Source organism: Dasypus novemcinctus, chromosome 9 (assembly GCF_030445035.2).
Source record: "Dasypus novemcinctus isolate mDasNov1 chromosome 9, mDasNov1.1.hap2, whole genome shotgun sequence".
NCBI lineage: Eukaryota > Metazoa > Chordata > Mammalia > Cingulata > Dasypodidae > Dasypus > Dasypus novemcinctus.
Genome location: NC_080681.1, coordinates 117,106,578 through 117,129,578, shown reverse-complemented (window position 1 = coordinate 117,129,578; position 23,001 = coordinate 117,106,578). Strand labels below are relative to the sequence as shown.

The 23,001-nt window shown below is 63.4% G+C and overlaps 1 protein-coding gene across 9 annotated transcripts in view; it reads left to right on the top strand.

The window, feature by feature from the left end:
• The window catches only part of ARHGEF10L (Rho guanine nucleotide exchange factor 10 like), a 169,667-nt gene that overhangs the window by 132,355 nt on the left and 14,311 nt on the right, over positions 1-23,001 (top strand). For all 9 annotated transcript variants that reach the window (XM_058304283.2, XM_058304282.2, XM_058304285.2 and 6 more), the window contains 4 exons: positions 3,420-3,506; positions 4,600-4,823; positions 6,597-6,751; positions 12,610-12,758. In XM_058304283.2, coding sequence (XP_058160266.1) covers positions 3,420-3,506; positions 4,600-4,823; positions 6,597-6,751; positions 12,610-12,758 — 615 coding nt within the window. The remainder of the gene's footprint in view (positions 1-3,419; positions 3,507-4,599; positions 4,824-6,596; positions 6,752-12,609; positions 12,759-23,001) is intronic.

Sequence of the window (23,001 nt, the reverse complement as noted above, 5' to 3'; positions counted from 1 at the left end):
CGAATGTGCTTAACCCTCACACGATGGCAGCACACCCTGCCGCGAGGCGTCTGCGCGCCAGGCTCCGTGCGAACCAGAATCTGCCCAGGCACCCTCAGAAACGGGCTGGCCGTCACTCTTCATAGCCGGGAAACTGAGGCAGCAGCAGGAGCAATGCCTTGTCCAAGGTCTCTCTCCACGTGGCCCTTGCTGTGGTCTGGCATGTGCCCGAGCTGTAGGGGGCGGCCTGAGGCTGGTCACTGCTGGGAGCCTCGGGGGAGCCGGGCTCCGGAGGGGGCCAGCCCTCACTCACGGTTCGTGGGGAGGCCTGCTGGCTCTTGCGCGCTCCCTGCGGCGGAGGCCAGCGTCTGTGGAGTCTGCCCTGTCTGGCGCTCGCTGGGCTGTGGCGCGAAGGCTGACCACTGCACCTCGGCCGTGGGCCTGGATCTCCTGCCTCCTCCCAGGGCCTTGGGCCTCCTGGGAATTCAGGCCCACGCTGAGCCCTGAGGGTCAGACCCGCTGCCCCCAGGGCCTCCCTGGAAGAAAGCAGCGCCCGGTGGGGCCTCTGCAGCCTCGCACTTGGGGGACAAGGGCCCACGGTCTCCTCCTTGGAGCTCTCTGGTCCCAGAGACTAGTAGCTGGCAGCACCCTCAGCCCCTGTGGGGCCCCTGTGCTAGCAGGGGGTGGGGCGGGGGACACAAGGAGCCTCCAGGGGTAATAGACCTGTGGGACATTCCAGAGCCTGTGCTTCCCCATCTGCTAGGCCTCAAGACCCTACCCCTCTGCCGGTGCCTGCCAGTCCCCCGGGCAGATGTGCCCATCAGCTCTGTGCTGGCAGCAAATGAATTAGGGCCTGGAGGGCCAGAGCCCAGTCCAGGTACTGCCAGGACAGACACGAGCATGCTGGCCGGGGCCTGGGCCTCCTTCCGGCCCACCCCCTTTGTCCAGGCGATGCCGGAACCCCCAGGCCGGCCGCGTGAGGGCCAGGGGCCCAGTCTGTTCCCAGGGAGCCCCGTGGAGGGACGTCCGTGCTCTTAGGTGAGGCGTGTGCCGGGTTCTTCCCCTCGGCGAAGGCAAGGACGCCAGGGCGCCAGGGGCCGAGGGAGGGGGCGTCGCCCCCTGGGTGCTGGTGGCTGGCCTTGCTGTCATGCCCTGCCCACGCTGGCCACCCTGGAAGAGTGGGAAGAGCGGCCGGGGGGCGCCCCACGTGGGTTTGATCCCAGCCCTGCCACGGATCTGTGGCCTTGGAGTACTTGCTCGGCGCTCCGTGTCCCTGCCGTGCCTTCACGGCCAGCTGCGGGGCCTCCCGGCCGGGTTCCCGTGGTGACTCCTGCCCGGTCCTCAGCCGTTGCTGAGCCGGCTCAGGCCAGCAGGAAGCCACAGAGCCCCCCGGGCCTGCTGGGGAGGGCTGAGGCTTGACTGCTGAGGTGTCAGAAGGGTCTTCCCGGACCCCTGGCTGCACCCCAAGCGGAGGCCCCTAGGGGCGGGCTCAGGGCAGACCACTCTCCTGGGCAGGACAGGCGCCTGGGACAGGGGTGGGCTGTGCCCCTCTGAGGCCTTAAAGTGTGGCCATCCCGGGGACTGGGGGCTGCAGAGCTGCAGGGGCTGGGCCAGGCTTGCGTGGGCCTCGGGCCCCGCCAGCGGCCTTGGACGACACCTCCCCTGCCTCCGTGCATCGGAACGGCTGTTGGAGGGAAGCTCGTTTCCCGCTCGGCTGGCTGCGGTCACCTCTGAAGCAGCCCCTCCCGCGGGGTTTTGGGATGAGCACGGGCGTCAGCGCATAGGAAGTGCTGGAGAGCCCCCAGGAAGTGAGCGGCAGCTGCTGGTGCCTCACCTGCCGGCCCCTCGGCGCCCACGGCCAGTCCCACGAGGACAGGGACCCGCGCTGCTCGGGGCCACCCCGCCGTAGCAGCCGAGCTGGACCGGGGCCAGGCTGGCTGCACCCGAGGCCTGCTTCCTTCCACCCTCGCCGCCCTCCCCGCCCGCGGAGCACCCTGGTGCTGTGGTCGGCTTCCTGGCACGAGCGGGACTTCGGGGCCCAGGGCTTTGCCCGAGGAAGGGGCGGTGTGAGTTTTTGTCGTGGTCTTGGACCAGGCTCTGCTGACTCCAGCTGACCTCAGCACTCAGGGGTTGCCGTGGAAACATCTGAGCCAGGGCTGGGGTTGCCCCCTCCCCCTTCGAGTAGCTGAACTTAACCCACCAAGAAGCGAAAGAGAACAGGAGCAGGGCCCCGGGGTGCGCAGGAGGCCAGGCTAAGGGACGCCTCTGGCCCTGGGGTGTCTGGACCCCCATTCCCAGCTGGGCAGAAGGGGGACCCCAGAGTGCAGAAGCCTCCAGCATGGCAGCCTGGCTTCCGGGTAGAATTCACCAGAAGGAGAAGGAGCACTGGGTCAGGAGTCAAAACTTGGAGTACTAACCCTGACTCTGCCACTGACTTGCTGTGTGACTTTGAGTCGGTCACATCCCCTCTCTGAGCTTCAAGTTTGCTGAAGGCGGTGGAGGAAGTGACCTCTTTGGGCCACCATCCTGTGGCCATGAGAAATTGTCTTAGAATATTCCAACAGGGCCAGGGCCTGCCAGGTCTGAGCTCCCAGCACCAGCAGAGGGCAGCACCTGCCGGGATGCTTCGCCCGGGTTGTCACCCTCCAGCTTTCCTCACCTAGTGTCCATCCCCGTCGGTCATGCCGGGGTTCCAGCATTGCCAGGCCAGGCCGCATCTCATCGCAGTACCGTGCTGGCCAGGAGAGACCGGCGGGTCCAGCCCAGGACACAGGCCTCAGCGAGGCCACACGGCATGGGGCTAGGGAGGAGGTGCAGGGGAGCAGGCAGCTGGGGCGCTCGGTGACAGCCGGGCCTGTCCTCCACCTGCCGATTTCGGACAGAGGCCCACGGCCCTGTGTCTCTGGCCTTGCCAGGCTCCTCTTCAGCGTAGTTCTTGAGTTGGGGTGGGGCAGCACTGAGACCTTCGGTGTCCTTTTCGCGCCTCCACGTGCACCCTTGGAAGAAGCTGGAAGATAAAGAGGCTCCCCCTCCCCGAGCCTGGGCCGGCCCAGGGCCCCCTGCGGTCCCCGGAGGGGTGGGCATTAGTGGTTGTCAACAAGTCTTATCTGGAAGCTGCCGAGTTCGGAAAACCCTGGGCTGGCAGAGAGCTTCATTCAGGCGCCTTCTAGCCGGAAGTTTCTAGAAGAGCGATGGTCAAACCCCAGGGCGCAGGAGCTGCCTGGAGACCCTGTGAAACGTGTGTCTTTCCCAGCCCCTGCCCTTGGGGAACCTCACTCACCCTGGAGGGGCCCGGGAATCTGCCGTTTCAGTCCCCACTCCCGGTTGGTCCTGCTGCAGATGAACAGGGACTGCTCTGGGATGTCAGACCAAGGTCCTTCTGCCCATTTTGGTGCCTCGGGCACCCTGGTACTTAACCCCGTTGTGCCGTCTCTCTGCAGCTTGGCGCCCTGGTCCACAGTCCCGTCAGCTGTCCCCTTCTGGGCTTCTCGGCGGTCAGCACCTCCCTTCCACAAGGCTACCTCTGGGTGAGTACCTCTGTTCCCCAGGGATGCGGGACAGCGCAGGGAGGGGGCCCTGCCCGCCGGCCCTCCCGCCACCCTGCCCGCCTCTCCCCTGCATCCAGCAGGCTCTTCTGGACTCTGGTGCTGGGCCTGTGCTGGGCCTCGTCTCCCAAGAGCCCACACGGACGAGGAGGGAGGGACTGTCGGAAAACCAGGGACCGACGCGCGAGTGCGGCTCTGGTGGAGGAATGACGGGGAGCTGTGCAGAGAGCCTGGCTGCGGGGTCCCCCCCGGGTCAGGAAGCAGGGCTTGTGGTCGCCGCCCTCTCACTGGTTGCACTCCACCTCTCTGCCTCTGGGCTCCTGGCGAAGCCTCTTGCAGGCCCAAGAGATGGCATCGCGAGACCCTGGGCTCACCACCCTCCAGCCACCCCTGACTCCCCCTTCTTCCTCCTGCCTCCAGGTGCTCAGGCAGGGAAACTCTGGTCTACTCTTCAGAGTCCTGCCCAGCTGTCCCTTCTGACGGTGATTTGATCTTCACCGTCTCCCAGTATCTAGTACATAGTGTATCATCCATCTGTCCATCCATCCACCCACCTACCCATCCTTCCATCTGCCCGTCCACCCATCCATCACCACCCCTCTCTGTCCATGCTTTGTTTCTCTCCCTCCTTCTCATCTATCCATTCATTCATCCACCCACCCACCCATCCGTCCAGTAAATATATATTGAGTACCTATCACATGCTAGAGACAGGAATAAAACAGCAAACAAGACAGACAAGGACATTTTAAAGGAACAGAGGAGACATTCACTATTTATTGGTTGAATCACACCCTAAAGACCAGGAAATAGAATGCTGACTGGGTATCTAATCCACCTTAGCTCCTTACCTGATTTCCTTTGGGCCCTGAAGCTGGTTTGTTGCCATGGCAGCTGGAGATGAGTGACCTTCAGAGACTGCGGGACGTGGTGGGCAGGAGAGGGGGCACGCCCCTCGATAGCCAGCGCCGGTGGCCGTCGGGGGTGGGGATGGGGTCCCTGGGAAGGTCGGGGCCACACCCCTCCCCTGCCCCTTGCATTCCCACCTGACGGCCTCTCTGGATCTCTGCCGCAGGTCGGGGGCGGGCAGGAGGGCTCCGCCGGCCAGGTGGAGATCTTCTCCCTGAACCGGCCCTCGCCTCGCACCGTCAAGTCCTTCCCGCTGGCGGCCCCCGTGCTCTGCATGGAGTACATTCCAGAGCCGGAGGAGGAGGGCGAGAGCGGAGACGAGAGCCGGCCGGCCGCTGACCCCGCGGCCGCAGTGCATCCCACCATCTGCCTCGGGCTCCAGGACGGCAGGTGAGGTGCCAGGGAGGAGGGGCCGCGAGCCGGGCCGCCGCTCTCGCCCGCCCTCCCCGCTCGTCTCCCACCCACATTCCCCGGCGCTGGTGGCAGCTCCGCGAAGGTGGCACCAGACCTGCCCGGCGTGAGAGCCACAGGAGCTGCTTGCACTTTAGCCCAGACCCTACAGGGGCTGCCCGGGGTGAATGTGGCCCCCTCCCCAGGCGGTGCCGCACAGCAGGGTTGACACCGACCTGGGTGTCAGCGGCTGGGGGCTCGGGTGTCAGCTCACCTCTTCCTCGCTGTGGTCCTGGGCCGCACCGCTGATCCGTGCGGAGCCTCAGTTTCCCGTCTGTAAAGTGGGAATCCTAACCCACCACGCAGGGCGGCTGCGCGGGCTCCCTGGGCTCTGCGTGGAAGCCAGAGTTGACTGCTCACTCGCCTGCCCGCTCAGGCCCCCTCTCTGGGCATGAGATCCCTGCGGAGGGGGCGGGGGCTTCCACTGTAGAACTTGCCTGGAGCTGGCGAGTTGGCAGGGAGGGGGCAGAGCTGTGCCCTGCCTGGGTCATGGACGTCCCCTGGCCTAAGTGGGAGCGCGCTTTCCTCTGGGAAATTGGGGAACCGGGAACCTGGGACGGGACCTGTTCCCGGAGCGCTTGTGGGAAGCTCGTGGCTGAGCATTGCCGTGACCTCCCGGCACCTCCACTCCTCCTGTCCCGGGAGGGGAGCCGGGAGGTGGGGCGGGCTTCCTGAGCACCTACTGTGTGCAGCTCCCATGCCAGGAGCCTCAGGGCAGCCCCACGCGCGGAAACAAGGAGAAGCAGAAAACCGTCTGTCCTCCCAACCAACCGGAGCCCCAGGAAGCTTCCCGGGGGCGGGACCCAGAACTAGGAGGGGCCCAGGGAAACGCTTTATTGTTTTCTTTAAATGGAGGCAATATTCATGTAACGTAAAACCCATCATTTCACCCATTTTAAAGTGCACGATCCTGTGGCATTTTGTCCGTTCACAGTGCTGTGCAACCATCACCGCCGCTAACGCCAAAACGTTTTCATCATCCCCAAAGGAAAGCCTGGCCCCATTAGGCGCCGCTCGCCGCTCCCCTCCCCAGGCCCCGGCAGCCGCTGGCCCGCTCTCTGTCTCTGTGGATTTGCCTTTTCTGGACGTTTCATATCAGCAGAGTCACATAACACGTGACCTTTGGTGACCGGCTCCTTTCACTAGCTGTCCATTCTCCAAGGTTCGTCCGCACCGCAGCATGTGCGAGACCTCATGGCTTGCATTGCCGAATAACGTCCCGCTGTAGGGACATGCTGTGGTCTATTTATGGTCCATTCGTCCCTTGATGGACAGTTGGGCTCCCGCCAGCGTTGGCGATGGTGAGTTCTGCTGCTGTGTTCCCCGGGCGTGCGCTTGATGGGAGGCCAGGCGGCCTGCCAGGTGCACAACCAGCCTGCGAGGTGGGCATCGTTGCCCCACTTTATAGAAGGAACTGAGGCTCAGCGGCCCAGGTCCGCCAGCTGGAAGGCGGCATGTCTGGATTCGAACTCGTGACTTTAAAGACAGTTCTCTTGAGGCTGCATTGTCCTGCCTCCTCCTGCCCTCCTCCGTGTGATGGAGACCTGGTGGCATCACCCTCCCAGGGCCACCCACGTAAAAGTCCGAGCTCCCGAAGGTCAACAGGAGGAGGCCTGGCTGAGTGGGGGGATCCCCTGGACCTCTCTCCCCACGGGGCTCGGGGGTGGTGGGCAGGGGCCTGGGTGAGTCACGCTGGCCCTCACCTCTCCGCAGCATCCTGGTTTACGGCAGCGTGGACACGGGCACCCAATGCCTGGCAGCCTGCAGGAGCCCCGGCCTGCAGCCCGTGCTCTGCCTGCGGCACAGCCCCTCCCACCTGTTCGCCAGCCTGCAGGATGGGACCCTCGCCGCCTACCCTCGGACCAGCGGTGAGGACGGGGCCGGGTGCGGGAGCGGGGGCAGCCTCGGGGCGCTTTTACATGTGCCAAATGGGGCGCCCAGAACAGTCGTGGGAGGCAGGCCACAGAGCCGGCTCAGAAACAAGTCAGGGAATCTCCACGCTGGAGGGGCTCAGAGCCCCCAAGCCCAGCTCGGGCCCCCTTCACCAGCATCTCTGCAAAAATTGGGTGCTCACTTCTGCTCAGGCTGCCCCATGGGCAGGAGACTGGTGGGTAAGAGCAGGGACTCTGGGGTCCGAGAGACCTGGCTTCTAGGGCAGGCTCTGTCGTCGATGACAGCTGTGCCCGTCAGGAGCGCCTTTTCCTCTTTGTGCCTTGGTCCCCTTCTCTGTGAAATGGGAGTAATAGCAGCACCCACTGCTTCTGGGTATGGTGGGTTCAACAGCCCAGTGAGGGCCAAGCACAGCGTTTGGCACGTAGTGAGTCTCCACAGGGGTCGGCGTTTCCACCCCTGTCGTCTGACGGAGCTGTGGCTGGCGCGGATTCTGACGTCTGCAGGGTGAGGCTGGCGGCGTCTGAGCTGCTGGGCTCCAGGCACGGGGTCAAGGGCTGACTGTGGGCAGCCCCCTGCCCAATGCACACCATGTCTCTTGAGGCTTGCCTCCTCTTCCCAGACGACGAAGCTGAGACCGAGGGGGTGACCTGGTTGTACGTAGCCCCACGGGGCCCTGCGGTCCCCGTCCCTGTGGGGCGCGGCTCCGTGGCTTGCTCAGCTCCCGGCTCCCGGGCAAAGCTGAGCCGAGTGCCGCACCACCCCGGGCCCGCAGAAGGGGCTGGCGCATGTCGCCCTGCGGCCGGCGGCTGTGGATTTTCCTTCTTTCTCCTCCAGTGCGGCTCTAATTGCTGTGTCATCACAGCCTGTTGCAGGGTTATAAACGGATATTTGTACTGAGCTATTTTTTTTGCCACTTGGCACTGTGTTGGTATTTTTAATTAGCTTTTGATAAGGCATTTATAGTTTTTAATTAAAGGGGGGAGAGGGAGGGAAAAAATCCTCTCACCATCAGAGAGAGCGTGCGTGTGAATGTAAATATGGGTTCAGATTTGCCGAGATGTGCAGAAGGGGTGCTAAAGGGACCACCCTTCTCTGGCTCCCCCCAAATTCTGTGAGCTCTGCCTTGCCTTCCCCCCACCCCTGAACCCTCCAGGTCCCCAGGTTGGGTTGCTTTGTCCCTTTCCCTCTTGGTTCCTGATTCATCTATGTGGGCCCCTGGGGCTGGGGGAGGAGAGGGGCTTGGGGTCCAGTTGGTGCACTTCAGCCTGGGGTTGGAGCCGGAAGAGCCACTGGAGACCTCTGGACGCTATGGCCCATTTTCCGAATGGGAAGGGACGGTCCAGAGTCCCATGGCTGAGCTGAGACCGTGCCCAAGTGTCCTGTTCCCGGGTTAGAGCCCTCCCTGGACGTGAGGGCACTTTGGCTTCTCTGAGCAGAGCTGGGAGCTGTGTGGCTGAAGGAGAAGGTGCAGGGCCTCCACGGCTTTCCCCCCTAAAAAAACATACATCCACCACATATTTAATGAACACCTACTATGTGCCACGGATACAGTGGTGAGCAACATGGATGCAGCCCCTGCCCTCTATAAGGGAGACAGAGTTAGTCAAGTAAATAAGCAGGTGAGTGTAAGATTAGCCAGCGGGCTGAGGGCCACTCAGGGAAGGACAGGTGTCAAGTGAGGATCTGTCCCACCCAGGCATTGGGGACGGGGATGGTCATCGGCGGTGTCTCCAAAGAGCCGGATCTTTAGGCTGAGACCTGAAGAAGACCTGTCCAGGCAAGTGAAGAGCTGAGGGAATGGTGTTCTTGGCAGAGGGAACAGAATGTGCCCAGGTTAGGAGGCAGGAGGGTGGTGGTCTGGTGGGGAAACCAAGAAGTTGTGCTGGACAGAAGCTGGGGAGAGACGGGGGAGCAGGCCTGGCCGGGTCTTGTGGACCCTGGACTTGTCCACAGGAGATTGGAAGCAGAGGAAAGTATCAAGAAGGGCAGTGGCTGAGCACTGAGCTCCCGGGGCTGGCGGGCCCGAGTGGAGGCAGGGAGACCTCCACCAGGCAGGGGAGGCCCCAGGTGCAGGTGTGTCCAGTGAGAGGCCCTCGGATGTCTCGCCTCACCTCGCAGGAAGGGGGCTGTCGGACCTGCCCCCCAGTGAAGGGGCGTGGGCTCCCCCGGCCTCGCCCAGGCTGTTTGTGGCCCTGTCATATCTGGAGTCCCCTGCCTGGCCTGTGACCCAGCTGTGAGGCTGGCATGGGCCTTCCCCCCTGCAGACCCAGGCCTCAGACACCCCTGAGGCCCCCCTCCCAGGGGCAGAGCCGGGCCTGGGAGCTGCTCTTGGGCAACCCCACCCCAGGGCAGAGCCCTTCGGGACCTGCCTCTGCTGCCCCCTGGTGGCCGGCAGTGCCCTGGCTTGCAAATCCCCAGCTCTGTCCTCAGCCCCGGAGGGTCGTGTTTACAGCGATAGGCATAAAGCAGGCGAAATCCGCATTCCTGGCTGGCTCTTCAGCTCATTGCCAAAGGGAAGCACCAGAAATACTAAGCAGCACAGGCAGAAAGGAACCCGAGCACTTACCTAGCCCTGGAGGACCTGTGGAACCGGTCTCTTGACCTGGACTCCAAGTTCACCAGGCCACATGCAGAGTCGCAGGCAAATCTGGAAGGCCTCGGAGTCCATCCCCAACCGACAGGCAGGGAAACTGAGGCCAAGAGCATATGGCGTGGCAGGCAGTCTGCTACTCTCGGAGACTCTGCTTATCTGCGTTTGTCATTCATTCATTCATTCCCTCAGTGGATCAGCCTGGAGGGCCCGTGCAGTCCCGCTGAAGGGCAGGCTGCTGGGGCGCAGGCGTGGGCCAGATGCCACAGCCCCCACCCCCCGCTGTGGAGTCCTGTGTTGGAACAGCGCTCCCTGGGATCTCTGCCCCTGCCACCCCGTCTAAGCAGACAAAGGACATTCCCAGGCCTTGGGGTGGGATTTGGGGGTTTACTCGACGCAGGCCAGGGTCACCCACTTGAAGAGGCAGGTGACGGGTGGTTGAAGAATATGCGGTAAACTCAGGCTTCCTGGTACTGAGTTCTGGCCGTGAGAGGTGGAGCCTGTTGCTCTGCTGCTCGGAGCCTCGGTGTTCTCACCTGTAAAATGGATGCAGCCAGCCCCGGCCCACAGAACGGTCGCAGAGCTGGGATGCGCTGATCCGCGCCGGCGCCTCAACAGAGGCCGGGAGCTAGGGACCCGTGCTGTTGCCTTCATCATCGTCCCCATCGTACTGTTGCTCCTGCTTCCCGGGCAGGGGGCTGCCCTTGGGCCCCTCTCGCCTTGATGACTCACTCGAGACCCTGCCTTCTGGTTCCGGCTGGTCTCCCCTGCGAGCCGCGGGGAGGGACTCGCGCCTCCTGAAGGTGCCTTTGCTGAGACAGGGCCTCCATCTCCCCTGGTCTGGTGGGAGAGCCGGTGTTGGCGCAGAAGAATGGGCTGTCACGCAGGGGCGGGCATGTGCGCGTGCGCGTGCGGGGCCAGTGGGGGGGTGGAAGGGGCGGAGCCCCCACCTGGCAGGGGTGGCCCCAGCCTGCCTAGAGCACCCCATGATGGCGTCTAAGGTGTTAGGACCAGGGTGTGGGAGGACTGGGAAGGGCCTAAAGGGACAAAGTTCTGTCCCTGCTGGTGCCATGCGAACGGAGTCCCAGCAGGGGAAGCCTCCCGTTCAGGGCCTCTCCGCCCAGCGGACCTTTGATGTAAGGGCATTGTTATAAATACCTTTTATCAGTTTATCATTCCCTTCTGGAGTCGGGATTTCTTAGAGGATTTTGCAAGACTCCCAGCAAATGGAGGAGGGGTGGTTAGCATAGATGTGCTCATCCAACGTAGCCACCCCCCGCCCCCCTGCCCTCCCAGGCAGCCACGGCCATACTTGGGGAACAAAAGGGGCAGAGTAGAGGGTGCAGAGGCTCAGGCCATCGCTGCGTGCCCATGGCCAGAGCCCCCTTTCCCTGTTTTTATGGGGTAGTCCCATCATCCCTCAGCTGCTTCTACCGCAGGAGCTCTGGCTTCTGGCCACGAAGCACTACTTACCTCTGGCCACTGGGGGGCACTCAAAGCCTGGCGTTCCCACATCTCTGGTGTCGGGGTGGGGGCCAGCATCCCTGGTGGAGGCCTGGCCACCTCCTGGCTACTCACCCCTCCCCGCCCCCTGTCTGGCCCTGGAGCCCCTTCCTCTTGCCTTCCTCTTGGAAGCTGAGAGGGCAGCAGGAAATGGGGCAGGAGGATTGGACCGGAGGAGGAGCTGAGCTCGAGCGCCACCCGGCCAGACCCCCTTGGGGGGCTTTGTGCAAGTTTTCATGGCCGGCATGCCCGCGGGGCAAATGCTCTCCAACGAGGGCTGGCAGCACTAGACATTCCAGCTGTGCGAAGTGGGCGAATTCTCTAACCTCTCTGTGCCCCAGTGTTCTCAGCTGTGCATGAGGGTAATAGGAGTGACCACACAACCTTGCAGGGAGTTGAGGAAATAATCAGGAAAGAGGAGCCAGGCGCCCATCTCATGCTGCGTAGCCACGGCTGCCAGCTCGTGTGACTGTGCTAAGTGTTCTGCAGCGTCGCATTTTGTCCCTGCAACATCTGGTGAGGTGCAGGCACGGTCAGCATGCCCGTTTTATGGATGAGGAAACTGAGGCTCAGAGAGGTGCAGTCACCTGCCCAAGTTCCTGCAGAAGTTCAGGAGCGACAACCAGGACCCTGGCGCAGCTGTTTCCCACGTCTCCATGCTCCTGGGCCGGAAAGAGCTGGCCTTGGGCTTGGGAAGGGGGCTCCTTATTCTCCAGCTCTTGGCAGTGCTGGTAACCACCTTGGGAGGTGGGAAAAAGCTTCTGGGGGAGCTGAGCATCCCTGGGGTGCGGGAGGGGAGGGCTTGCTCAGTGCCCGGTCAGGCCCCTTGGTCTGTTCTGGCTTCAGCGATGGCAGACGGGCTGACTGCTGCTCACGGCCTGCTCTTCCTGGCGGCAGCGGCACCTCTGGGGGAGGAAGGTTCTCTGTGATCTCAGAGTAGGTGGGAAGGAAATACTCCGTCTAGATAAGCTGCGGTGTCAGGAAAGTCCTCAGAGCCAATCTTGTTAGCAACACCCTGTGCCCGTTTTACAGATGGGAAACCGAGGCCTTGAGAATGGAAGAGAGGCCCTCAAAGTCCTTAGGGAGTTGCTAGCACAACTGGGGCCAGACCCCAAGTCTCTTGATTCTTAGTCCAGGACACTTGCCACTATACCATGCTGCCTCCTTGTCCCGGGTCACGTGGATATTGCCTCTTCCAAGAAGCCTCCCTGGATTTCCCCTCTGAAGTACTTAGTCCCTTCCACCATAGCCATTTCCCAAGACCCCATTTACACACCTGGCTGTTTGCACAAGATGGCTTGTAGGGTTACTTTTGTCACCCTATTGGTTTCTTACCTTTGGGGATTTCATCAAGGGCAGGGCCCATTCCTGTCTTCCCAGTACCCAGCACATGGCCTGGGATACAGTAGGTGCTTACTAAGTGTGTGTGGTATGAATGAATGAGAGAGAGAGAGAAGGAGAAAGAAGGAAGGGAGGAAGGCGAGAGAAGGAAGGAGGAAGGCATGAACTGGGACCCAGGCCCCAAGGGAGGGGAATAAGAGGTGGGAGGTGGAGTCAGAGGAACAGTTCCTCTCCCCCCCCCCAGCTGGAGGGAGGGTGAGGGGCCAGGGGAAGGGGCAAGCCGGGCTGGGCCCTCTGCAGCTGCTGGGACCCTGCCGGGTCCCCAGGGCGTGAGGAGTGCTGGGCCCCTGACCCACCTGCCACCCCTCCCACCCTGACCTGCTGCCCCTCTTGCTCTAGGCGGAGTCCCCTGGGACCTGGAGCGCCCTCCCGTGTGCCTGACAGTGGGCCCCGGGCCTGTCCGCACCCTGCTGAGCCTGGAGGACGCCGTGTGGGCCAGCTGTGGGCCCCGGGTCACCGTCGTGGATGCCACCACCCTGCAGATCCAGGTACTGGCCTCGGGGCTCAGGCCCCCGCCTGTGGGACCACCTGCCTGGCTCAGCCTTGCCCACCCTCCTTGGCACTGGGCTAGGTCTCAGGGCTCCACCCAGATGGCATTTGCTGGGAAGCAGAGGGGCCCAAGCGCCCTGCTGGGCCCTGCCAAACAGCCCATGGCTGCTGCGAGGGGTGGGTCTCTGATTGCCCTGGGCTGTGGGCCAGGTTCTGAGGGGTGTCTGCCTGCCTGTGTGGGTGGCGGTGGGCACTGGGCTGCCTCTTCTCCCACTGCTGCCCTCGGAGCCGGCTGTGCTGAGGGTGTGGCTGGTGGCACAGATGACCTGGAAGCTGGCATTCCCGGCAGCGTGCCCTGCTTTGGCCCCTGGGAATGCTCCCCTGCCTCCCATGCGGGCCTGGCTCAGCCTGGGCCCACCTGCCGCCCACCACCACTTCCAGCCTCACCTTGCCCCAGGGTCGTTCTGGGGGCTGGACTGGGGAGCGACTCCCCTGGTGGTGGTTTTGTGATATTTGCCGTCACCATTTAGAATGAGCCGCCCCAGGTCTAGAGTGTGGGCTGAGCGGAAGGGCCCCAGGTGTGCCCCTGGAGGTGTGCCCCTGGAGGGTGTGCCCCTGGAGGGTATGCCCCTGGAGGGTGTGCCCCTGGAAATATGCCCCTGGAGGGTGTGCCCTGGAGGGTATGCCTCTGGAGGTGTGCCCCTGGAGGGTGTGCCCCTGGAGGTGTGCCCCAGGAGGGTATGCCCCTGGAGGTGTGCCCCTGGAGGGTGTGCCCCTGGAGGTGTGCCCCTGGAGGGTGTGCCCCTGGAGGCGTGCCCCTGGAGGGTATGCCCCTGGAGGGTATACCCCTGGAGGTGTGCCCCAGGAGGGTGTGCCCCTGGAGGGTATATCCCTGGAGGTGTGCCCCTGGAGGGTGTGCCCCTGGAGGTGTGCCCCTGGAGGGTGTGTCCCTGGAGGGTGTTCCCCTGGAGGTGTGCCCTGGAGGGTGTGCCCCTGGACGGTGTGCCCCTGGAGGTGTGCCCCTGGACGGTGTGCCCCTGGAGGGATGCCCGCTCACCTGCTCCTGGTTGTCTGCTTTGTACCACAGACCCACTGACCAGCCAGGCAGGCCGCCAGCGCATCCTCGATTTGGGAAATCCCAGGGGGGCCGAGCTGGCTGGGGAGACCTGAGCCCTGAGCTGCTGCTCCCAGGGTCCCAGCCGCCACGCCGTTTTGCTGGCACCTGGTGCTGCTGTCAGCAAGCCAAGCAAGCCTGGCTCTGCGTGGGGCCTGCCTGGCGGGGGCCACGGTGTGGGCTCCCTTTCGGGAATGCTGGTTTTCCCATCTGGGAGAGGGGAGCCCTTGCCCCTCCCTGCAGGCCTTGAGCTCACTGAGTGAGCTGGTCTCAGCGCTGCCCTGGCTGGTGCTGGGGGTCGGTCCGGCTCTTCCCGGCTCCTCCCAGGCCTGAGAGCCTGGCCCATGACCTCCGCCAGGGTTGGGAGGCGGTGCCGTGTGCAGACCCAGGAGGCTTGAGTCTCGAGCTGTGGAAGTCCTGTGAAGAGGTCTGGGGCTAACTGGGCTCCTGGACTGTCCCCGGGGTGCCTCCTATCCAGTGCCTCGGAGGGGACACAGGCTTCCCGAGCTCTGTCCTCACTGGGCCAGGTGGGAGCCCTGGGCAGGGCTGGGACGGTGATGCTGACTCCTCGGTCCTCTCCTTGGGGAGCCCAAGCCACAGGCTCCTGCCCCAGCTCCCGGTTCCCTCTGGGGCTTCCCTGCTGCTCCCCACCTCATAGCGCCCCTGCAGGGGCCTCCCACCTCAGCCCTGTGAGAGGAGCCGAGCCAGTTTGGCTTTCCCCGGGCCTGAGGGCCCCGGCGGAGCCGGCTCTCCAGCTGCTGGGCAGGAGGAGGCGCACGCCTGCCTCCGGCTCCTCGGCCTGCTCCCCCTCTGGCCCTCGCCCCGAGCACCCCAGCTTGCCCCCTCCAAGCTTCCTTGGCTGCTGTCACCTGGCAGGGGTCTGAGAGAAGAAATGGTGGACAGACGTGCCCAGCTAGGAGCCCTGTGCCCTGGGTGCCCGAGTTAGGGCAAGGAGAAGGGAGACCCAGCCCCTGCCCCTGGGAGCCTCCAGTGAGGGAGACAGCCCCTGCCCCGGGAGCCTCCAGTCAGATGGGGGAGACAGCCCCTGCCCCCGGGAGCCTCCAGTCAGATGGAGGAGACAGCCCCTGCCCCCGGGAGCCTCCAGTCAGATGGGGGAGACCGCCCCTGCCCCCAGGAGCCTCCAGTCAGATGGGGGAGACAGCCCCTGCCCCTGCGAGCCTCGAGTCAGACGGGGGAGACAGCCCCTGCCCCTGCGAGCCTCCAGTCAGATGGGGGAGACAGCCCCTGCCCCTACGAGCCTCGAGTCAGAGGGGGGAAACAGCCCCTGCCCCCGGGAGCCTCGAGTCAGATGGGGGAGACAGCCCCTGCCCCTGCGAGCCTCCAGTCAGATGGGGGAGACTCAACCCGTGTCCTGGGAGCCTCCAGTCTGATGGGGGAGACTCAGCCCCACCCTCAGCGTGAGGAAGGTCAGCACAGAGAAGCAGAGAGCATGTGCTGGGAAGGTGAGGCCCTCAGAGCTCCCTGGTGGCCTGAGGTCCTTCTCAGCACTGCCAGCAGGGGACATGGGACACGAGAGGAAGTTGGGGAGGTGAGCTGGGAGCTGAAAGGTGCTTCCTGCGGCTCACCTGGAAAGCCCGGCTCCTCCCGCAGAGCCGGCATGGCCAGGGGCATAGGCCGCCCCTGCTGCCCTCGGCCGGGCCTTCCCCTCTTCCCTGGGAGGAAGCCTTCCTTTGCCCACAGCCATCCGTGGACTGGGGGCGAAGGAGGACAGGCCCGAGTGGGGCCCGGCCCTCGTCGTTTCTGGCCGTGGCCAGTGCCCTGTGGTCCTGCGCAGGCTCCACGGCGGCCACCAGGCTCCAGCAGAGCTGGACCAGCTGCCCTCACGAAGCGATGGGTGCGCCTTTCACCCGCTCTGCTGGCCGTGGAGGGCACTGGCTGGAGGAGGGGTGGCCGCCGCGGGGGAGCACGCCCCGTCCGCAGCTCCCCGATGTACCGAGGCGGTCGCCATGCAGTTAATGAGCCGCAGCCCCTGACTGCCAGAGCAGAGCGAACCTGGCACCCACACGCACGCACGGAAGTCTCCGCCTGGCTGCAGCTAATGAGCACCCACCCACTCCTGCTCCACGCTCACCTCTGCGCTCCCCTGGGCCTCCCTGTGCACCCCCACACCCCCTTGCGCAGCCGGGCAGGTGAGAAAGCGCAGGCCAGGGGCAGAGGGGGAGGCTCCCTGGCTGAGGTCTCCAGGTTGCCTGCTGGCAGGGCCTGGCCGGGCGCGGGGGTGTGTGTGGTGGTCTGTGGCAGACGCTCCCCCCCACCCAGGGCATCCCTGCCCAGCAGCGGTGAGTCACTCTTCCCGGGCTGGAGGACGCCCCCTGTGGGATAAGCTGGGGATTGCGTTAGCTCCTCTGGTTTCTCCTACCCAAGGAAGTAACGGGAACCAACATCTATTGAGTGCCTAGGATGGACCAGGCATGGTTTTAGGTATTTATGTGTTTTAACTATTTTAATCCTCAAATATTCCTATGAGATGAATATTATTATTCCCACTTTACACGGGGAAGTAGGCACAGAGAGGGTAAGTACCTTACCCAAGGCCATATGGCTAAAAAGTGGTGGAGTTGGGATTCGAGCACAGGCACGTGGCTGCAGTCTGTCCTTAGCTCAGTCTCCTGCGGCTGCGCGTGCCCCCAGGTGTCTGTCCCGCCGGTGTAACTCTGGAAACCCACCTTTGTTTATGTGCTTGTGTTTCCCACTGGCGCCTCCTCCAGGCCTGTGTGGTTGGCACAGAGCAGGTACTCGTTGTTAAGTAGTCGTGGTGGACGAGTGCTCGTTGTTAAGTGGTCGTGGTGGACGAGCTGTTCCGAGTGTCTGGTTTCCCAGGCCCTGGTGGACGGTGCTGGAGGTGGGGAAATTAACACGACCTAGTCTCAGCTCATCAGGAGCTCAGGGGCTCGTGCAGGGAGGTGGACCCAGGACCGCCTGCTGGCCCAGTGAGATGAGACCTAAGACAGGGTGAGCCCAGGCCTGCGGGGGGGAAGGGGTGCCGGATCCAGCTGGTGGATGGTCCAGGAGCAGGACTCATCTGGGGAAGTTTCCTGGAGGACAGGACCCCTGAGCTGAGGCTGGGCAGGTGAGGGGGTGAAGGGAGAGAGGGAGCAGGGGAGGGGGCTCCAGGTGGAGAAGGAGGGTTAGCCAAAGAGCAGGCCGGGAAGGCCGGTGGTGTGCAGGCGCTGAGCGGTGTGGACGCTTTTCCAGGTGGGGGGAGGGGCCTGAGCTGGGCCTGCTCTGGTTGTCTCCCTAACCCCACTTGGCCTGGCCCCCGTCCCTTGCCCCGTGGGTCCCCAACCTCGCTCTCGTCTCCCCAGCGCAGCCAGTGCCCGTGGCGTGACTCTGGGTTTTGCACTCGCCCACCAACTGCTTGTTCAGCCCCTCGTTCCCAGTGGAGGCAGCGGCGAGGCCCGTTAAATAATAATGTAGCTCGCCAGGGCCTGTGTCAACACCGCTTCCTCCGTGTTCATTATCTAGATCGCCACCTTCAAAGTCTAATCCAGTTGTCTAGAGTTCATTTTACCCGGTTGCTGGAGGGGGAAGCTGGCTGTGGGACGATTGTTGCATCTTAATTTTTAGAAAAACTCACTGGGGCCAGGCTGATGGCCTGCAGCTTGCCGGGCGGTCTGGGTGCCGGGTGAGCTGCCCCCGGGTAGCGCGTGGGCTGGAGTCGCCGTCGCCCAGCTCACGGAGGGGGCAGAGGGTGAGGAAGGGTGGCGGGAACCAGCTGTGAGTGCGCTTTCCGCTGCTTGTTGGATCTGCACAGTGCCCTGAAGAGAACAGCTGTCCCCGTTTTAGAGCTGGGGAGGCGGGCGAGGACCTCTTGACTGGCAGTCGGGGACCCACTAGCCTTCAGCCAGGCCGGCTGGTCTTGGAACGTGCCACGCTCCTTCCCATCACCGGACCTTTTGCCCCTGCTGTTCGTTCTGCCTGGAGCAACACCCCACGAGCTTCCCTTGCGCAGCCATTTCTCGCCATTCGGGTCCTGGTTCAACAGCTACCGCCTCCATGGGGCCTGCCCTGACTGCTCAGTGCCCATGCACTCAACTCTCACTTGGACCCCTGGTTCATCATCAGCACAGCACGTGTTGCTTTTGGAAATCGCCTCGTTGGTTGTCATCTGCACCCGCGAGGTTGTGAGCTCCGGGGCCCCCAGGGCCAGGCACGGAGCAGCCCCCGCAGGTGCACAAGGGACTGGCTGTGCGGACGCCTTTCTCCCACGCAGCAGTGCGGCCTCGGAAAACATGGGCCCGTAGAGCAGGTCGCAGGGAGCGTGCGATGCTGGGCTACGAGCTCCGGGCGGAAGGTCGGAGACCTGGGCTGGCAAAGGCTCGGGGCGACTGGGGCCAGTTGGGGAAGTTTCCCAGGAGGAGGGAATCGTGCATCCGAGGAGTCGGGAGGGATTTGGGTTAAAGGACCTTCAGGGGTCTGAGGCCAGTGGGGACGGTGGCCAGCACTGTGGGGGAGGGTGGGGGCTCCATCTGACTGCAAGGAAGGACCGTGGGTGGCAGACGGGACCGTGGCTGTGTCTCTGAGGGACCAGCGCCCTGCCGCGGACCGTGCCCCTTGTGCCAGCCTCGAGGCATTTCCATGGCAACGCCCCTCTCCCACGGGCTCAGCTGAGCAGATTTTGAGCCTCCCTGGTGGGGGAGGCCCCCAGCCGGCCTAGAAAGTGCCAGAGCCCAAGGCGAGTTGGGGCCATGTGTGGGCACCAGGCCTGGCTCCTGCCTCACAGGGTGTTGGGATAGCTGACTGGGGAACCCTCTCCCACAGAGCCCGGTTCCCCCACCCTTCTTGGGAGGTCTGTCTGGACCCCGTGCCTCCCACCCAGGGGGTCACGCCTGGCCATGCGCTGACGTGGCACCACGCCGTCCTTCCCAGCGCTCAGCACAGCCGACGCCAGCGCTTTAGGGCCGATTATCGGATTCCCCGGACGGAAGGTCGTGGGGCGGGACCTCCCCGCAGCCACCGCAGCCCTGGGGCCGCCACTCGGCCTGGCGCGTAGTAGGCGTTCAGCAAAGGGGTGACGAGGGACGGACGGGCACCCCCAGAGCATCCTGAGTGGAGGGGAGCTCGGGGCTGGGGGCGCGCGGAACCCTTGGCCGAGGGCGCAGCCACCCAAAGGCGCGTGGTCCAGCGCGTGGCTAAATGACCCGCTTCAGCTGCCGCCGCGGTACCAGCGCGCACACTGTTTGTCTCTTAGGTGACAGAGAAGCACCCTCTCTGTGTCCTGGACACAAGTGGTCCCTGGATTTCCCCCGGCCCACCCCCCTCCCCATACACCCCCATCCCCACCCTTGATTTTCACGTTTAGAGCCCAAACGTAGTTTGCATGGATCAGCCGTTGTAAATCTATCAACGGTGGGCGCGCCATGAATAATGCATCACTGGGCCATATTAGTTTTCTGTCTTCTATCTTATTTATGACACGAAACGGGTGGGGATTTGCAAAAGCAAAATCCAGACGCAGAGCTCCCTGGGTAGCGGTATGCAGATTAGCGCCAGGGCGGGAAGGTTCGTGCGGTTCCCACGGTCCCAAGGAGCTGCGCGCACCTGCGCCGGCCCGCCGGAGTGTGCGGGGTCGGGGGTCACGTCCTTCCAGGGGGTGTCTCTGCTCAGCAGTGTTGTTTTAAATTTTAAAAAAATGTGTGTGTCATTGTTATCATTCTGCTATTTTCTTTTAAAACAGTAGTTGGCCAGTGGAACTTGGGAAATTGCTTTCCTAAAGGTTATGGAGACTTCCCAGAAGCCTCTGACAGTAATACGTTCAAAAGGAGGGTGAGCATTTTCCAAGCAGCAGGAAGGGTTGAGGGTAGATGTTCAGAAGGACTTCCTCTTAGGAAGCTTGAGAAAAGCAGGGGGTGGGTGGGTTTGGGGACCCTGTGGGCTCGGGAAGGGAGCGGTGCAGGCCAGGGTTGCACCTCTGCTCCCGGGTGTCTGGAGGCATTGCGGGCGCAGCTCAGGGTCCATCGTGTGGGCCAGGGGATGGCGAAGGAGCCGTCTCTGGGCCCCTCTCGCCTCACCTGGGTGAGCTCAGATCGTACCTCTGCTGAATATTTAGTCTCCCCTGGATGATTCAGGCTGATGATAAGATTTCATGGTTAAAAAAACACCAAGTTTGAAGCCGCCAGCTCAGGGAACAGGTTCTGCGGAGCCGGGACCTGGAGCAGCGACAGAGACGGGAAAGGACGTTGGACAGGGGATCACGGCGCAGCGAAGACATGAGGGGGGGGGAGGTGGGTGCTGGAGGTGAGGGAGGGCGGGCGAAGGCAGGAGGGCCAGGCCCCGTCCTCCTGTCCCTCCTTCGCAGAGCCCTCCCCACCCCCTCCCCACCCGCCACCGTGTCCTGGGCACTCCTCCTCTGAGCCCTGCAGCAGGGTGGGCAGGCAGACCCCAGAGGAGCAGCTGCCCGGTCCTTCTGGAACATGGCACAAGGTCTCTGCCGGGGCCCTCTGGTCCAGAGTGGCCCCTGGGCTCTGATGGGGGCGGCGATGGCCAGAGGCAAGAGACCTGGGGAGAGAAGGGAGCTGAGAGCCTGGGCACCCAGCAGTGACCATTGGCCAGTGCAAGTCCAGCCTGGCTTGGGGGTGGTGCCCTCGATGAGGGGGCCTGGCCCCGGGGAGGTAAAGCCGGTCAGCCCCTGGGCACGTGCGCAGCTGCGGGGCGCAGACCCTCCGACCACCATACCGAGTGAGCGCTGAGGCCCTCGTGTCCCAGAGTTGCTCCAAGCCCTTTGCAAGTGGCAACTTATCTTCCTATTGTTACCCCCGCTGTAAAGTCGAGGAAACTGAGGCAGTGTTGGTGGCGTTGGGGCCTCTCTCAAGCGTAAACAGACAACAAGGTAGCTTCTGGCAATGGAGGGCTGCTAAGAGGGCGAGCTGCACATCTGAGCTCAGCTCTGCGCCTGGCTGTTATCCCACCCTGGGCAGGTCTCCCTCCACCACCCGCCCCATCTGAGCCTCAGATTCCTTGTCTGGACAGAGGCACAGTGGCTATCTCTTCCCCGTGGGGGCTGCAGGGATTCCATAAGGGCAGCGAGGTGAGTCAGCCCGGGCGGGCTCAGGTGCTGGAAGCCCACCCCCCACCCTGCTCCATCTGTGCCCGGCCCCCACTGGTCCCCTACGGTGGCCGGGGCAGGGTGGCTCCAGGCAGCCACCCGCAGCTCAGCCGCGGCACTTGGTTCTCAAGGCAAAGCATTGAGTGGCCGCGGCAGTATGGCCCTTGGCCGTGGCACTTCCTGCGCCTCGGTCTGGGTTGTGTGCTTAGACGGAGGCTTTCGAACAGGAATTCTGCACCTGGCAGGCCATGAGGGAGGTTTACAGGCCATGTTGAGACATTGGCAAAAGCTGTTGACCATGTTCCCAGAAGAATGCACCAAAGACCTGGGTTTTCACAGCGATTTCTTAAAAGGGTTGTTAAAAAATTCAGGGCGGGCCCTACATCTCAGGGCTGGGGGACAGCCAGGGCTGGGGAGCCCCTATCTGTTGACGGCTCTTGCTAGAGAGGAGGGCCTGATGCTCACTTTACAGCTGAGCATCCTGGGTCCCAGAGGCGCCCACCGGCCTGGGGCAGGAGGCGGACGTGCGCGCCGCATCTTAAGTCTCCGCAGAAATGCGCTGGGGAGGCCGGTCTGCTTCTGGAAAAAGGGCCCTCGGTTTGGGTGTTAGTGGAGCCCATGGAAAGGCGTCCGTCCGTGGCTTGGAGGTCAAGTGTGGGCTCCAAGGCCTGTTAGGGTGACCGGCCTCCCCGGTTTGCCCAGGACCCAGGGGTTTCAGTGCTGACAGCGGGACAGCCCCGGGCAGACTGGGACACGTCGGTCTCCCTCAGTTCGAATCCCGGCCCCCCTCCTTTCCTCTACAGTGCTGCTTTTTGAATGTCCTTTAGTGTGTCTCCTCAGCTGTAAAGCGTTGGTAAGAAGGTGCCAGGTCAGGAGAGGAAGGGAGTTGTGCTAATCGCCTTGGAGACATGGCTTCTTGGCCTGCCTGCATCGCAGCTGTCGTGGCGTTGGGCCTCAGTTCCTAACCGTCCCCCCGCTAGTGGAGTGACCCACGCAGGTTATTTCTCAAGCCCAGGCCACAGGGGCGGGAAGCGGAGGTGGTGCCAGCGGGTGCTGGCAAGCCTTGGGAGGCCAGCCCACTGGGGGTGACTGAGCATGAGCGTGCAAGAGCCCCTTCTCATGCATGCCCTGCTCGGGGGTACGGCCTCAGTGGGTCCTGTGAGCCCCTGAGCAGAGGCGTGAGCCTGGAGCCAGCAGGCGAGGCTCACACCCAGCTCTGCCCCTGCCCATCGAGGTCACCCTGGGCTGTTGCTCCCCTTTTCGGGGCTCCTCTCCTCTTCTTCCATCAGGGTCTCTGTGAGGTGCCCCGGCCTGCTTCGGGGAGGCCCGGTGGGAGGAGGCGCCTGGGAGGTGCAGCCAGGCTCGCTGCTGTCTCCTGAGCAGCTCCCAGCCCCCCCAGCCCCGGGGCCCAGCGTCCCTTCCCTCCTCGGCGTCATCTCAGCTCTAATGACTTTGAGTGCTGAGCTGCTCACCCTGGGAATTTATGGAAACCGCGCGGCAGCATCACCTGGAGGCACATAAATATTGTACGACTGGAGGCGGGGCTGTGTCAGCACTCTCCAGGGCAGGCGCGCTCACCTGCAGCTCCGTGGCGGGTGCCCGCGGGGGCGGCCCTGGGGCTGCCGGCCGAGGGAGATGTGGACAGGGAGTCTCGGGCAGGGCCGGCATGTGCTGTGCACCCGCTGGGTGCTGCGCTGTCCCCTGGACCCTCACAGCGCCCGTAAGGCAGGCCCTTTCTCTGTCCCCACGTGCAGGTGAGCAAGGAGACCTGGTGCCTGGCCAGAAGCACGCAGCTGGGCAGGATGGCGCCAGGGTCTGACCCAGCCTTGGCTCCAGCTGGCCTCCCTTTCCTTTTTTAAAAAATAACTTTGCCTACCCTCCTCCACCAACTTTTCATTTTGAGAATTTTCAAACTCCAAGGAAATAGTAATAATACATATATCCTTCACCCAGTTAACCAAACGTTAACATTGTACCGTATTTCTTCTCTCCCCACCGTATGGGTGCACACACAGACTCACACCCCCTTGATTTTGCTAGGCCATTTTAAAGTCAGTTGCAA